The sequence below is a fragment of the Phyllostomus hastatus genome, unplaced genomic scaffold (genome assembly GCF_019186645.2).
Source record: "Phyllostomus hastatus isolate PE091 unplaced genomic scaffold, TTU_PhHast_1.1 phas_scaffold_755, whole genome shotgun sequence".
NCBI classification, from domain to species: Eukaryota; Metazoa; Chordata; class Mammalia; order Chiroptera; family Phyllostomidae; genus Phyllostomus; species Phyllostomus hastatus.
Window position 1 is genome coordinate 13,441,605 of NW_025334039.1, and position 17,040 is coordinate 13,458,644.

Genomic DNA, 17,040 nt, shown 5'->3' on the forward strand with positions numbered 1-17,040 from the left:
TATTGTCAGAATTGCATTTTCATAAACAAGTTTCTGAAGATAAATGTACACTTTGAAGTTGGTTAGAAATGTGAATCCTTACCTAGTGAACTAGCAATTACAGAGACTAAGGAAATTGCACTCTAGTGGGCTTTTAAACTTGGGTGTAGAGGTATGAATAACTGAATTAACCCATAGTATAAAAAAGTTCATGGGATTCAAAGAGGTTAGAGGCCTATCAGGCAGAGAAGGTTAGAAGGCTATTTTGAGATTTCTGGGGCTAGAATTCTGAGCAGCTTTATCTCAGTAGCAGACCTTCAAGCGACTGAGGATAGGGAAAATCATGAGGGTTGGACCCATGAGTGCATGCTAAACTGTAGGCAGACCTATATAGGTCAAGGGAGGAAATATAGATATAACCAGTCCACTTTTATAATTTCACATTATATTTTTCCCATAATTTTTGATGGCAAAAATTCCAAGAATTTCTTAGGTGACCAGGTTGTGAAAGCAGCTGTCCAAAGATGAGTCTGGATGTTAAGAAAGCTCCTAGAGTCATAGGAAAAGGAGTGACTGGTCCTAGTCATCTTTCTTGAACCCTAGGATTTGCCAGTGAACCTGGGAGAGAGTGAGTTCTCAGGGGGCATATGTAAGATAGATAAGTTCATTTGTAACTTCATAATATGTTTTCTTCCCAGACAAGGGAGTCTTAGCAAATGCTAAGAAGTAAGAGTAATTGAGGTATTTCAATCTTATCTCTATGCTAACTGTATTCCTCCACTACTTTGATTTTTGAGATAAGAGGCTAGCATGCTGAAAAAAAGGAGATGGAGATGAAGGAAGCAGAGAACAAACAAGCTATGATTTGGAGACTTCCAAAATGCAAAAACTATAGTATAGATGAAAGATATAAATATTTGGGATAAATACTTGTGGGACAAGTCTTTAACACATTTTATTATCCTTTGCTCCTCCCATTTAACACCTAACCATAAAGCACTGAGTGAAAAAATTTTTTATATACACACACAAATCTCTGAAAAAGATTTGTTTGTAACAAAGACTCATTCTGGGGCTCCCCTACTGACATACATTTCTTCAGCATGTCACCTAACATGACCCCACATTTTCATATTGACTAAAGTTGTTCACTTCTGTGATGTGACAAGTCTTCCCATTTGTCTGTGATTGGGAAGGAGATTTTAATATTTGTGTGAGACTGGTATTGCTAGTGAGAAGTGAAGTTTTAATAATTTATCACTTCCATGGACATTATCATTGAAGTAAAACAGTATTTGGGCTCACCACAGATAATACCCACTTGTTTTGTGCTATTTCTATGTTTATGGGAAGGTAAGTGAAGTTTCTGTACAAATGAGGATGAAGGAAGGATCTGACTGACATGGAGATTCTCACTGAATTCTGACTGGCTTATCTGAGAAGAGAGAGTGAGTGAGATTTTCAGGGTAGGCACTAGGCTTACACTGAGAGCTCCTGTCCAGTTCTTCACCTTTTTATTGGAAATTTGTCTACCTGATTTAACCTTAAAAATATCAGGACACATTTCCCAAAACCTGCCTAAGCAGAAGAAATGGCAGAGGACAAGTAGTTTTATCAAGAAATGCTTAATTTAGAATTAATATGTTTAAACTAATACTGTAGAAATCCCAAAGTACCAACATAACAAAAGTTGAAAGTAACAAAAACCCCTAAAATCTGAAATCTATATATTGCACTGTAGTGAACTATGCTCGCATATTGAGTCAAATATGAAGAGATAAGGACATGCCTTTACTTGAATTAAAAAGGAGGGAGGCACCCAAGCCCATACCAAGCAAAATATGGACTCTTTCAGGGATAAGATTGAAGATTAACAAGCTTTAAAAGCTTCAAATAATACTGGGGATCCTCAAGCACTATGTTCTCATTTTAAGCCAGAGAAGACAGAATCTGGGCAGGCTTTACCATGAGAGGGACTTGTTCAAAGTTGCAGAATTAGGGAATACTGTTGGCTCCAGACTTACTTCTTCTGTGCCTGTTTTATACTCTCAATGCCAGCCACATCCCAGGTTAGTACATCTCATCTCCCTTGAGACCCACTGCTAAGCATTCATATCATGGCCCACCCTCCTGGGTGATTCACTTTCACTCTTTTCTCTATGTCCCAAGTTTAGCTTATTTGCTAGAGCGACATCAACTTGAGTTACAAGAGGGATCTCAGGGGGCTAGGTCTTTAGGCAACTACTCTTTCTGCACCTGTGCCTGAGTCTGGGAGATCCCCAATTTTCTATACCTCAGCTTGTGCTTATGGTTCCTTTGGCCAGAGGAAAAACTCTCTCTCATTATTTTATCTTACTTTGTCTTGATTTTTATACAAAGAAGCAAGAAAGCAAGGACGACCAGGTTGGGTATCATCACCTTTCATCTAGGTCCCATTTTTATTACTTTACTTCTGACCAGCCCTGTCTTGTCTATCCTGCCTATAGCTGTGACTCATTTGCCTCCAAACCAACAACTCTTAAGTCCTTTGATGGTCAGCCTCACCTATGCCCGTACCCTTCCAGCTCTTTATCCTTCAATCCAGGATCCTATTATTCTGATTGAAACAGAGAACCTTGTTGTCTGAGAGGTGGGAAATGTCTCCATTGGTGTTGTATTTGGCCACTCAGAGATCCACAAGGATCCAAGTTAAGACCAAACTTGTCCTTGGGCTGTGTGTTCTCCTATAAAGCCAGAAGTGGTCAGCATGAACTTTCCATCAGGATGCAGCAAATAGCAAGGATAGTGGGACACTGGAGGCCTGGACATAGGCAAAAATGGAGTCTCTGGTTGGCAAATGATGAAAAAGGAGACAGAAGAGATGCTTCAAATGAGGCATCTCTAAACTCTCTGCACAGGTTTGATATTTAGATAGGAAAAAAGTATTTGAAAACAATATTGAAAAGTGTCCATTTCATGTTGTTTTATTCAAAATACAAACATCTTTGTAGAGTTTGCAGGAACTTTGATAGGTAAATCACAACAAAAGAATGTAAATCACAATAAAAGAATGTTCTTATCTTTTTAGGGCTTTATTCCTAGTGGAGGATAAACATAAGTACACAGGTTTAAGACCTCTGCTAAATGTATGAGAGTTCTGGATAGCACAAAGAAAATGAAACTGACTCTTCAGAGGGATATTTGTTTTTATCGACCTCACCCAAAGCTAAATGAAAATTATGGTCAGATAGATCCCTGTCTGGTGTCCTGCTGTATAGATATCCTGTGTCCTTAGGCAAGTTACTTAAAATTTTACCTCTGGGGTCCTGTTTCTATCACTCTGACCTTTTCCCTATCTCACTCTTGAGTCCACCTTACAATTCATTCTTCTCAATCCCTACAACCAGCCACACAGAATTCACATAAAGTTACTCAGAGCCTTCTCTACACCACCCCTGGACTCTTCATGCTGCTCAGAGAACCCCATATGTGTCCTTTGGAAGATCCCATTGTCATTCTCACCACCACAGCTACCATAAACTTTTCTACCCTCTTCAAAAATTGTTTGTCCCCTTAGAACCATTCTTATCAAATAAGCCCCCAAATGCACTGAACTCTCACGTAAAAACTATATAATTCTTACATAAAAGACACAAATTAATACTTTATTACCTTTACCATTGACTTACCAGTGTTAGTGTCCCTATAAAGTTTGAGTTTATACAGATGTTTTAAATAAAAAATGAAGAATCTTTTCATGTAACAATGAATTGAGAACCTATGATTCAAAGTATTTCATCGAAAGATCTCTGGTTCTATTGGCCAAAGACTATAAATACTTAGGCTTGCATTTTCAAAGAAGAATTGCAATTTGGCACAAATACCTAAATTCCTCTCTGATTTGTTCAGTGATATTCCCTGTGCCTGTATTCCTACTAATCTAGTGCAAAACAGTGTCTCGCATTATATGCAGAGAAACAATTCAACCAAAGTACATTCTTATTCTCAACCTTCCCTCTGACAAGTTGTCTCACTATACAAAGGGAATGTGTGTAATGATTTGCAAAATCACTTACAAAATCATTCTTACAAAAGTAAAATTTTAAAAAATCATGAAGACTGATTTTAATTGAGATAATACTAGAAATAATCTATTTTGTAAATGAAGGTGGAAAGAATAGAAATTGAGACAATAAGAAGAAAATAAATAAAGCCCATCATTCACAGGTGTTTTGTGCACTTGCAAATTATGGATATATATCTCAGAGTCTGTAGCCCATCTATCTTCTATTGCCCCATTGATCAGACACCAGCTTCCTTGGAACTTGCCATTCTCTCACCTGGTAGACAATGCACTGACTATATCTGAGCAAATGGCTCTTGCATGCTACCCATAATTGCAGTAAAAAGGGCCCCAGACCAGGGAAGGGCACTTCCATACATGGGACTCCTTTTCTGTGCAGTTCATATTGCCCAGCCAGATTCATCCTAATCTTGCCCTGAAGTAAGTGGCCTTGAAGACTTCTCCACAGTCAAGCTGTCTGCATAGGCACTGTGGAAGGAAGCTTCCTTCTCCTCTGGTACTTTCCTCAACACAACCCCTCCACCCCTGACCCCCAGGGTTCAGACTCCCATCCTCGAATGCCCCCATTTCCTCCACAGGTAATGGACAATGAGCAGCACAGACCTGAGCAGATGACCCCTGCGTCGTAGCTGTGTTGGCAGATCTGCTCTCCCTTTCCCAAATAAGGGCACTTCTTCAGGTGGGACTCCTTTCCATTGCATCTCACGCCAGTCAGCCAAACCCGGCCTGATCCTGGTCCAAAGTAAGCAGAGCGTGGGGCATTGAGGGCTTCTCCACAGCCCAGCTGTCTGCACACCACCTGGGCATCCTCCATGTCCCATCCGTAACTACAGATGGTGCCCCAGAAGTCCTCATAAAGAATCTCCACTCTGCCGGCACAGCGACTGCCCCCGTCCACCAGGCGAAGCTCTTCACTGTCTGAGGAGAGAGAGGTCAATGGGGCATTTACAGAGGGAAAGAAGCATTTTTTAGTGCTGTGGGACAACCTCACTTGGGCAGCTGGGGTGCACTAGGATCACCCCTGGGTCTGGTTTCTTATGGCAGTAATCAGAGAGTAATAAGGTAGAAAAATAGAAAAAAAAACAGGAAAAATTAAGCAGAAAATAATCTAGTGAGTAGTCTCAGAAAAGTGTTACGTGGGTCCTATCAGTATTACCCTTCTGATTTGTAGAGTTCTGTATAGTACATGTGAAAGATATATAAGAAATGTGAGGATATCTCTATACTAGGTAAATGTGTTCAGAGTCACTGTAATGGGCTACCAGTGGGTTCCATCTTTTATAAACCATACATATTTTGATGCTATTGACATGAGCACTAGAAGAATTAGATCAAAGAGAATGGAGTGAGGAACTGGGGTGAGCTCATCAGAAGTCCCAGGTAGCAGCCATCAACTCTATCCCATTCAGAATTGTTCTTGGTATATAGTATTCAAGAGCAGAAAAATGGACCACAACACAGGACATGGTTAATCCAGAATACTTCACTTACTATTCTAGGCTTCATACTCCAGATCTGGATACTTAGTTTCAAAAAAATGTACTTCTCTTTGAGTAGCTTGGGCAACCTTACATGAGAGATGATGTCAGATGATATTGATTGGCGTTGGCCAGGCATTCCACTGGGAATCATAGAATGTTGCTTCTTCTCCCAAATGAATCTAATCTTCATGTCAGAAGTTGCGATTATTGAAAATATAGAATTATTTGTTCTCTGTCTGGGGAAACATATGATGTATTTCTAACTTGATCAAAGAACAGAAACAGGTTATATTCCTGCTGTGAATGTACTTGAACAGACAATTTTGACAGATCCACTGCATTATTATTCTCTACTTTTTGTACATGAAAAAGGGGTGTAAGGAGAAGTTAATGTCTATCAATTTACTTTAAGTAAGTGATGAGTAGACACAAAAACCTAGAAGTTTTGTTTCTATTAAGAGTGGTCCTGGCGACTTCTGGCCAAGATGGAGGCATAGGTGGACATACCGTATCTCCACACACAACCAAGATTAGAACAACAACAATTTAGAGGCAGAATAATACCCAGAACTGATAGACAATTTATCTGAATGGAAGTCAGACAGCCAAGAAGTTGAAGGAGACCCATTCACCCAGACCAGTAGGAGGGGCGGAGAGGAGCAGCTGGGTGCGAGTCGTGGTGCATGGAGAACAGGGAGAATTGGGCGCTTAAGGCAACCGGAAGCGTGTAAGGCATCTGGGGCGTGGAAGATCTCAGTGGGTAAACCCTGAGTATGCAGGCGGCAGCTGGCAGACCCAGTGAGGCGGCGATTGTGGACCAGGGCAGAGCGCGCAAACCAGGATCCCAGAGAAGGGACTGAGGTCCCAGGAGAATGGAGCTACGGCCATTGTTCCCTCCTGCCCCGCTCCCACATACAATGTCACAATCTAGCAACTGGGGTGCCCAGCCCTGGTGAACACCTAAGGCTCCGCCCCTCACTCTAACAGGAGTGACCAGACCAAAAAAAAAAAAAAAAGAGAGAGAGAGAGAGAGAGAGAGACAGAGACATGTCTCAAACAGAAGAACAGATCAATGCCCCAGGACTCATCATTTTAAGCAACTGAGAGATAGCCAATCTATCAAATGCACAGTTCAAAACACTGGTGATCAGGAAGCTCACAGAATTGGTTGATTTTGGGCGCAAATTACATGAAAAAATGCAGGTTACCATAAAAGAGATGAAGGAAAATGCACGGAGAACCAATAGTGATGGGAAAAAAACTGGGACTCAAATCAATAGAGTGGACCAGAAGAAAGAAAGAAACATCCAATCAGAAAAGAACAAAGAAGCATGAATTTAAAAAAATGAGGAGAAGCTTAGGAACCTCCAGGACATTTTTAAACATTCCAACATCCGAATTATAGGGGTACCAGAAGGGGAAGAGGAAAAGTAACAGATTGAACACATATTTGAACAAATAATGAAGGAGAAATTCCCCATTCTGGCAAAGGAAATAGCCTTCCAGGAAATCCAGGAAGCTCAGAGAGTCCCAAAGAAGTTGGACCCAAGAAGAAACACACCAAGGCACCTCATAATTACATTAGCCAAGGTAAAAATGAAGGAGAGAATCCTAGAAGCAGCAAGAGATAAGGGGACAGTCACCTACAAAGGCGTTCCCATCAGACTGTCAGCTGATTTCTCAAAAGAGACCTTATAGACAAGAAGGGGCTAGCAAGAAGTATTCCAAGTCATGAAAGACAAGGACCTATATCTCAGATTACTCTATCCAGCAAAGCTTTCATTTAGAATGGAAGGGCAGATAAAGTGCTTCTCAGATAAGGTCAAGTTAAAGGAGTTCATTATCACCAAGCCCTTATTTTATGAAATGTTAAAGGGACTTATCTAAGAAAAGAAGATAAAGAAAAAATATGTATAGTAAAAGGACAGCAAACTCACAATTATTAACAACCACACTTAAAACCAAAAGAAACTAAGCAAACAACTAGAACAGGAACAGAACCATAGAAATGGAGATCACATGGAGGGTTAGCAACAGGGGAGTGGGAGGAGGAGAGAGGGGGAAAAGGTACAGAGAATAAGTAGCATAGATTGTAGGTTGAAAATAGATAGGGGGAGGGTAAGAATAGTATGGGAAATGTAGAAGCTAAAGAACTTATGACACATGGACATGAACTAAAAGGGGGAGAATGTGGGTGGGAGAGGGAGTACAGGGTGGAGGGGAGTGAAGGGGGAAATGAGACAACTGTAATAGCATAATCAATAAAATATATATTAAAAAAAAGAGTGGTCCTACCTATAAGTGGAACCTAATCAACAAAACAAGCAAGCAAAATATAACCAGAGATATTGAAATAAAGAACAAACTGTCAGTGACCAGAGAGGGGAGAGAGAAGGGGATTAATGGAAAGAAGAAGGGGAAGGATTGTCAAGGATCATGTATAAAGTACCCATGTACAAAGACAATGGGGATGTAGGACTGAGTATGGAAGGTGGGGGTGGGTGCAGTGGGGCAGAGTGGTGGGACGAAAATGAGGACATCTGTGGTTGAACAACACTAAAAAAATAAAATATAAGGAATGGTCCTACTGGGTACAATTAAAAAAGCTGAAAAATGTAAAAAAAAGTTAAAGGTATTAGATATTTGTGGTTACCACATGGACTATATATGCTAGAATTCTGAAGAGTGGGGAATATTTCAGTGTTAGCCAAGGATGTACAACATTTTTTCCTATGGGAATTCCCATTTCCTATGGGAATTTTCAATTCAGTGCATGGGTTAATAGCCTTAGGCAAGGCAGAGGACTCCTGCTGGGACAATGAAGCCAGCATAACTTTGGGGGTTACCTGGTGCTGGAGTGACAAAATTGGAAGCTTGCAGGCCTTTCTAACACAACAAATTTTCTCCTCAAATATTTGCCTGCTATCAAGGCTGTGAAGGGCAGAAGGTGAAAGAACTACACCAAAAATTTTGGAAAGCAGAGTGGATATTCCCTCATTCTCTTGGGTGCTAAGCTACCAAAACATCCAGGCACCCAAATAAAATCCCTGCAAGCCCATGACATAGAAATGGAAAAATCAGAGGTAGAGTGTTACCAAACTGTAACCCAGACTTGTTCCAGTTCAGTTCTAGGTTGTATTTAGATATTTAGGTGATCAGCACCCCTCCCCCACCTGCTTAGCAGAAGACAAGATGAATCCTTTCATGTGTTAGACAATATATCTGGAGTATCTTATCTTTTCATATACAATTTTTAGTATTCAATAAATTACATGGCATATAAAGAGGAGATTGTATGACAAATTAACAAAATGGAAAAAAAGAGAAGACAGATACACACATTAATAAAAGTGTTGAAGTTAGCAGATTAGGATTTTAATTATGATTTAAGAAAAAAGAGGGAAGAAGGAAAAAAGATGCAAAAAGATGTAAAAAACATAAAATTGTATATATATAAAAATTCAAGGTAACAATGCCAACTGGAAGTAAAATGTCTAGAATAAAGAATTAAATGAATAGGTTAAAAGAATTGTAGATAGTACTCAATATAGAATTAGTGACTTAGAGGAAAGAAGAAAAGAAAAACAAGAATGACTAATGGAGACATACACAGGGGGAGACAGAGACAAAGAGAGCCCCAGTAATATTTGAAGAATAATGGCTGAGAATTAAAAAAAATTGGATGAAAATATAACACATATTCCAGAAGCTTAATGAACCCTAAGAAGAATATGAAATGCCCCACACCTAGTAAAGCTGCTGAGAATTGAAGAAAAAGCGAAAAATCTGGAATAATAACAAATATGTCTAATATAAAGAAGGCCAAAAAAGGAGAGCAAAAGGAATATAAAGCAGATGGGTCAATTAAAAGCAAATGGTAAACACTAACCCAACAGTATTAGTAATTGCATGTAAATGGATTAGATACTTCAAACAAAAGCCAATCTAGATAAAACAACAAAATTTAGGTAAATGTTATATGCAAGATACCATATACATGAGGGTAAAAGTAAAACATTAAAAGTAAAATAATGGAAAAATATATTTATATACTATGTAAACACTAACCATAAGTCAAGTGGAGGAGCTATATCAATATCACAAAAAAGTAGACTTTAAAGCAAGACACACTAATTGAGTTAAAGAGAGAATTTTCATGACTATAATGGGATAAGCCCTTAATACACATAAAACATCAAAATTAACCATTATTAGCATATGGCCAAAACCCAAGGAACTGGAAGTTTCAAGAAATATAACAAGAGAGTGAGAAACAGAACTTCTTGCTTTTGTTGGGAGGAGTAGAATTTCCCAAAGAAGAGAGACAAAGACTTCTGACTGGAGGGGCTTGAGATAAAGGGGAAACATGAATTAAAGGGAGGGATAGAGAGGTGAGGCCCATTGCAAAAGCAGCTAGAGACCAAGGCCCACACCTACAAGAGCTGGCTCTCCAGGCACATGCCTAGATTATTCACATTTTAGGAGCTTGCACATGATATTTTGAATCAGGAGCCTAATGAGGGCCAGTTTTCACGTAAAATCTGGAGGAACTATAAGAGAGAAAGTTTAACATAGGGTGTTGACAAGGATAGGATTCTTCTTAATTAGCAGATCTTTTAGGATGTCACAGAACAAGCTCATGTACCCCAGTGGGGCAGGGCAAAGTTGACCAAGAGAGGAACATCCTGAAGTCTCTGAGGCTCCATTCCCCTTCTTCCTTCAATGCTAATATTAATTCACCCACGATCACCTACACTTGGCATCACTTTTCTGTGTTGCACAATGGGGTTTGAGGACCATCAATCCAAGAATTAGGAAAGGAAAACATCTCAGACAGGAAGGATGCCAATACTATGGAAAAACTACAGTAAAACAGAAAAACATCAGAGCTGTGGGTTTGTGGGGAAGATAAAGAAACTTGAAATTGGGCTTAGATTGCAGGTATAAGGTTATCAGGGAATGTAATTATAGTTCATGTTGGGAGGTCTTTCTTGATAGGCAGGAAAGTTTCCATCTCTGCCCTCATCATGTGCACATGCACATGTACCATCGCTACCACTACCATTTCCTCCACCAAGTCCAACAGTCTGGCATAGAGTGCGTGAGTCCTATGGATTCCTATCTGAAATATTGGTTTCTCTGGGCAGTCACATTCTTGCTTTCATACTTAACCTTCACACACTTTTCAAACTTCTCCCCACCCATTTCTCTCTCTTTCCAACAAACACATGTACACATATATACACATACACACAATCTATTAGCTGAAAGAGAAGAAATACCAAAATACTGGTTGAGAGAGACATAATGTAGAACAGAGGAAGGACACAGATTAGAGACCCAGCCTAGGGTAGACCCTCAGCCATAATCCATTGCAGAAGGTGATTTGAGCTTTAGGTGTTGGAGAGGCATGAAACACAGATTTGGGTCAATCTGAGAACAAGGTTTACATCTCTGCAACATCTCACATCTAAATTTGAAAAGCAGAGTCCCCACAGGAAAAAATATCAGTGTTGACTGTCACTAAAGATTACATTTCGTGAAAACTAAATGGTCTGCAGGGAGGCATTGTCTTTAAAATTTCAAGGATCATCTCCCCAGACTGTTAGAGCTAATCCATTATCACTGCTGATTTTAAGAAGTGAGGCTATGCTTACCTTGAGCACTCGCTAGGACACTGAAGAGGAAAAAAGCAAGTCCTTGGAGAAAGCAGTGTCCGTTCCTGGTCATTTTGACCCTCATGTCAACAGGTAACAGTCTCATCTTTCTCAAACCTTACAAGGAACCCTCTTGATCCTTAATGGGGGCTCCTACAGCAGGAAGGAGGTTATATAGTCCCATTGCCTGACATCGCCATCTTCCAGCAGCCAATAGAAAACTTGCTTAACATCTTCCTTACCATCAGAGACTATGTAAAAGGAAACTTTCTGGATTTCAAACACCAATTAGGTGCTGAATCTTATTTATCTCCTTATATGAGATACAAGGCTTTCTCATGTCAGGTGGTACTCTCACCCCACCCCCATCCCACAAAGCTGATACAGTAAACTATACTTAAAAAATATGTGTGGCTTTTCTCCACCGCACAGGTCTGGCTCAATGGCTGGCTCAGTGCAGCTGGTGAGATCAGTCAGATGAGCTGTTTCTGGGACAGTTCTACCACCCCATGGACCAAGCAAAAGTGATTTTTGTTTAATTTGATCTAGATCTTCATTGTCACATATTGTGGGTGCAAAGAAAGAAGAAGCATCTAACAGTAAGAAATGAAAGTAAAGTTAACAGAAAATTAGGATTTGAGAGATAAAATATTCTCAGGTATTTCAGGTTTCTTTGGATATAGGTGGAAGTGGGCAAAGATGGTGGGCAACGGGGATGGGAAGAGATTTTCTTAGGGCAATGGGTGCATGATGCAGTTGCAGATGATGTCTCATTGAGTTCTGTACTAGAAATCTGTATGATTTTGTGAACCAATGTCACCCCGATAACTTTAAGTAATTTCCGGGTCAGTGAAAAATATGTGAAACAGAGATCAAGGTGTCATGATTATTGGCTGCATACCATGGGTTTTCCTCTCATTTTATTTCTGGTTGCTAAGTAAAAGCCTCATAAAGATACAGAGCTTTTGATGGCAAAAGCATACAATCTGTCTTTCCTTTCTTTCTCTCACATCATAGAGAATTTATTGTCCCATGACTATCATAATCAGAACAGACACTTCCCCTAGGAATAATTCTAGTTTCCTTGGACAAGGTGGTGCTACAGATTAGGAATATGTTACAAAATTAATCCCCATTTTATACTGTGGCAATTTGCACCTGACAATTCAGTCTCAGTAGTTAGAAATTGCATGCCCTTCTACCCCTGGGTCCTCTTTTCAACATCTCTATTCTTATGCCTTTTCTTCTGTTCATTTTCATATAAACCAGTCAGTCCACTTCTACATTCTTTTAGGCCTCTCTGAATAAACAAATAAGATGGCTTACATGACAATGCTTAAAAATGGAATAAATTTTACACACATTTCTTATCTCGTTATCAACAACATAAGTACTAATGTTATCATTTTAAAAACAATATTTTATTAAGATACAATTGACATTTAATATGTAACGTTAAGGTGTACAATGTGTTGATTTTATACATTAATGTATTACAAAAATAATTACCAGCATAGTGTTAGCTTACACCTCTATCACTACTTATTGTTTCTTTTTTTGTGGTGGAAAAATAAAGATCTAGTTTCTTAGCAACTTTGGGTTTATAATGCATTATTTTCATCTACAGTCACTATGCTGTGCATTAGATCTCCAGAATTAATTTTTCTACTGGTTGCAAATTTGTACCTTTAAACATCTCCCCAATTCACTCACCTAGCTCCTGGTAACTACCATTCTACTTTCTGTTTTTAATCTGTTTTGTATTTCACATATAAGTGATACCATACAGTATTTGTCTTTCTCTGTCTGAGGTATCTCACTTAACTCAATGCCCACTTAGCATAATGTCATCCTACTCGTTGATTTTTGCTTTTTTTTGCTTGTGCTCTTGACATTATCTCCAAAAATTATTTATTGCCTAGACCAATGTTAATGAGGTTGCCCTACACTTTCTTCTAGGGGTTTTATGGTTTGAGGTCTTATGTTAAAGTTTTAAATTCATTTTGAGTTTATTTAAAATAAGGGTTCAAATTCATTTTTCTGCCTGTGGTTATCCGATATTGCCAACATTTGTGGAAGAGACTATCCTTTCCCCTTTAAATGTTCTTGGCCTCCTTGTCAAATACTAGTTGAGTGTATATGTCAGGGTTTATTTCTGGGCTCCCTTTTCTGTTCCATTGGTCTCTGGGCCTATTTTTAGTCAGTACCATACTGTTTTAATTACTATACCATTGTAATATATAACAGTTTGGAATCAGGAAGTGTAATGCATCTGGCTTTGTTCTTTTTTAATAATTGCTTAGTTTATTCTGCATCATTTATAGTTCTATATGAATTTTGGGATTTTTTTCTATTTGTGGGAAAAATGTCATTGGGATTTTGATAGGGATTGTGTTGATTCTATAGATGGCTTTGGGTAGTATGGACATTTTAACAATATTAATTCTTTTAATATATGAACATCAGATATTTTCCCACTTGTGTTTTTGTGAAATTCTTTTTATAAAATTCTTTTCACAAAATTCTTGTAGTTTTATTGTATAGATATTTAATTCCTTGGTAAATTTATTCCTATTTGATTGCTTCTTAATGCTATTTTGAATGTGACAGTTTTATTTCTTTTTTAGATGTTGGTGTATAGAAGTGCAATTGATATCTGTATGTTGATTTTTATATCCTGCACTTGTTGATTAGTTCCAATAGTTTTTTCTGGTTGATTCTTTAGGTTTTTCTGTATATAAGATCATATCATCTGCAAGTAATTACAAGTTTACTTCTTCCTTCCTGATTCAGATGGCTTTTATTTCATGTCTTGCCTAAATACTCTAGTTAGGATTTCCAGTACTGTGTGGAATAGAAGTGGTGAGAATGAGCATACTTGTCTTGTTTTTCATCATAGAGAAAAAGCTTTCCATTTTCCATCACTGAGTATAATGTTAGCTGTGGATTTCTTGTATATGACCTTTATTGTGTTGAAGTGTGTTATTCTACACCTATTTTGTTGAGGGTTTTAATCCTGAAATTTTTTTGTTTTGTCAAATGGTGTTTCTTCATGTGTTGAGATGATCATATGATTTTTATCTTTTGTTTTATTAATGTGATGTATCATATTTATTTATGCAGTATGTTGAACCATCCTTGCATCCAGGTTAGAGTTCATAACCACTTTAAAGGTATTTAAAAATTCAGTTTAGTAATGTTTTGTTGAGAAGTTTTGCATGTATATTCACTAGGGATATTGGTCCATAGTTGTTTTTATTTTTCATGCAGTGTGTTTATCTGGCTTTGGTATTACGGCAATACTGAGCTCATAAAATGAGTTTGGTAGTGTTCCTTCCTCTTCAAGTTTTTTGGAAGAGTTTGAGAAAGATTGGCATTTATTCTTCTTTAAATGTTTAGTAGAGTTTGTCAGTGAATCTCTCTGGTCCTGTATTGGAGGTTTTTTTTTTTTCCTGTCCTGTATTTCTTTATTGTACTTATTTTTTTTCATTTAGATTTGTGTTTTTATTTTATTTATTTATCTTTTTTAAATTGTATTTTTAGTTGTATTTTTAGATTACCACTTAGTCCTCTTATACCCCCCTCACCCCAGCAATCACCACACTGTTGTTCATGGGCATGAGTTTTTTGATTACAGATTCAATCTCTTCAGATTTTTTATTTCTTCCCTATTCAATATTTGCAGATTGTATGTTTCTAGAAAACATACAATCCATTATCCATTTCTTGTATGTTTTCCAATTTGTTGGCTTATAATTTTTCATAGTGATCTCTTATGATCCTATATGTTTCTGTAGTATCAGTTATAAGGTTTGTTCTTTCATGTATGATTTTGTTTAAGTCTTCTGTTTTTTTCTTGGTTTAATCTAGCTAAAGTTTTGTTAATTTTGTTTCTTCTTTTTGAAAAGTCAGCTCCTAGTCTCTTGAGTTATCTATTGTTTTCCTGGTCTCTATGTTTATTTGTGCTCTGATTTTTTTTTAATTTCCTTACTTCTGCTAACCTTGAGCATATTTTTTTATTTTTTCTAGTTATTAAGATTTAAAGCTAGGTTGTTTATTTGAGATTTTTCTGTTTCATCAATGCATACATTTATTGCTATAAACTTTCCTATCAGAGCTGCTTTTATAGCATCCTATAGGTTTTGGTATGTGGTATTTGTATTTACATTTGTTTCAAGACAGTTTAAAATTTCCCTCTTGATTTATTTTTTTGACCCATTTGTTGTTCAGGAGTGTGTTGTTTAATTTCTACATAGTTGTAGATTTTCCACCTATACTCTTGTTGTTGACTTCCAATTTTATACCCCTATGACTGAAAAAGCTTCATGGTATGATTTCAATTTTTTAAACTTTGCCAAGAATTTTTTGTGTCCTATCATATGATCTTTTCTGGAGAATGTTGTGTGTACAGTTTAGAAGAATGAACATTCTGCTGCTATTGGTAGAATGTTCTATAATGTCTATCAGGTGTGTTTGGTCTAATGCCACAATTTTCAACCTTTTTCATTTCATGGCATACGTAAACTCAGTACTAAAATTCTGCTGCACGCTGAAAATATATTTTTGACAATCTAACAAAGTAAGTATAAAAAGACAAAAAAGATGATGAAATTTTTTTAAAGATTTTATTTATTTATTTTTAGAGAGGGGAGGGAGATAGAGAGAGAGAAACATCAATGTGCAGTTGCTGGGGGTTATGTTATGGCCTGCAACCCAGGCATGTACCCTGGCTGGGAATCGAGCCTGGGACACTTTGGTTCCCAGCCCACGCTCAATCCACTGAGCTACGCCAGCCAGGGCTAAGATGATGAAATTTTATTAGTATTGTGAATAAACTTGAACACGAATACAGAAAGTTCTATGTCATGTCTCAGTTGTAGATATTTTTCCTCTTTGTGGTAAGCAACTAACTTGAACTTTCTCTGGCAACATGATTCAGTTACAAGACAGAACCAGTTTTTATGTCTCTCTGTATATTTATTTATGTGTAATTTAAAGCAAAGTGTAAATATGATGAATCTGTTTTTAAAATCTTTTAAAAAATTTATGTGGTCATCTTGTTTACCTCTTGTTTCCTGAGTTTTGATCTTTCTTATTAGTTCACCATGTGGTTCATGGTACTTATTTTAAAATTCAAGTTTTGGTGGACTCTTTCCTCTGGGATTCATAAATTTACCATGTTAATGATGACAATAAAACAGCTCAACAAATAAAAAACATAAAAAAGCCTTAATTTTGATTCATTCCCCTATTGTTGTGTTGGCTGGTGTCATTTTTAACTCTGACAATCTAAGGGAAAAGAGGTCCATGACCTCAGCTAAATGGTCAGGTATTCCATATTTTAAAAATTCTTGCAGCACCCCCGTGTGCCTCTTGTTGACAATCTCTGGTCTAATGTATGGTTTAAGTACAACATTTTCTTGTTGATATTCAGTCTAGGTAAGCTTTCCATTGCTGAAAGAGAATTAAGTTCTCCTACTATTGTTGTATTACTGTCTATTTCCCCTTCAGATCTGTTAGTATTTGCTTAATATACTTAGTTGCTCTAATGTGAGGTGTGTATATGTTTATGATTGTTATATATTCTTAAGGAACTGAGATATTTAAAAAAAATTTTTAAATTTTAATCATTATTCAAGTACAGTTTTCTCTCTTTTATTCCCATTTCAGCCGACCCACCCAACCAACCCTCCCCACTACCCTCCCCCTAGTTTTTGTCCATGAGGAACTGAGATCTTTATTATTATCTTTATTGTTTTCAAGTATAATCATCTCCATTTTTCCCTTTATAAGCTGTACCCTTTCATATTCTTTTTATAATTTTTATGTCACAATTTACCTTTTTTAAATTGTGTATTTG

At 37.5% G+C, this 17,040-nt stretch overlaps 1 protein-coding gene across 1 annotated transcript in view; it reads right to left on the minus strand.

The window, feature by feature from the left end:
• The window catches only part of LOC123810582 (antigen WC1.1-like), a 156,186-nt gene that overhangs the window by 45,608 nt on the left and 93,538 nt on the right, over positions 1-17,040 (minus strand). Inside the window, exon 17 of the mRNA XM_045826364.1 lies at positions 4,646-4,960. Within this exon, the coding sequence (XP_045682320.1) occupies positions 4,646-4,960 (315 nt within the window). The remainder of the gene's footprint in view (positions 1-4,645; positions 4,961-17,040) is intronic.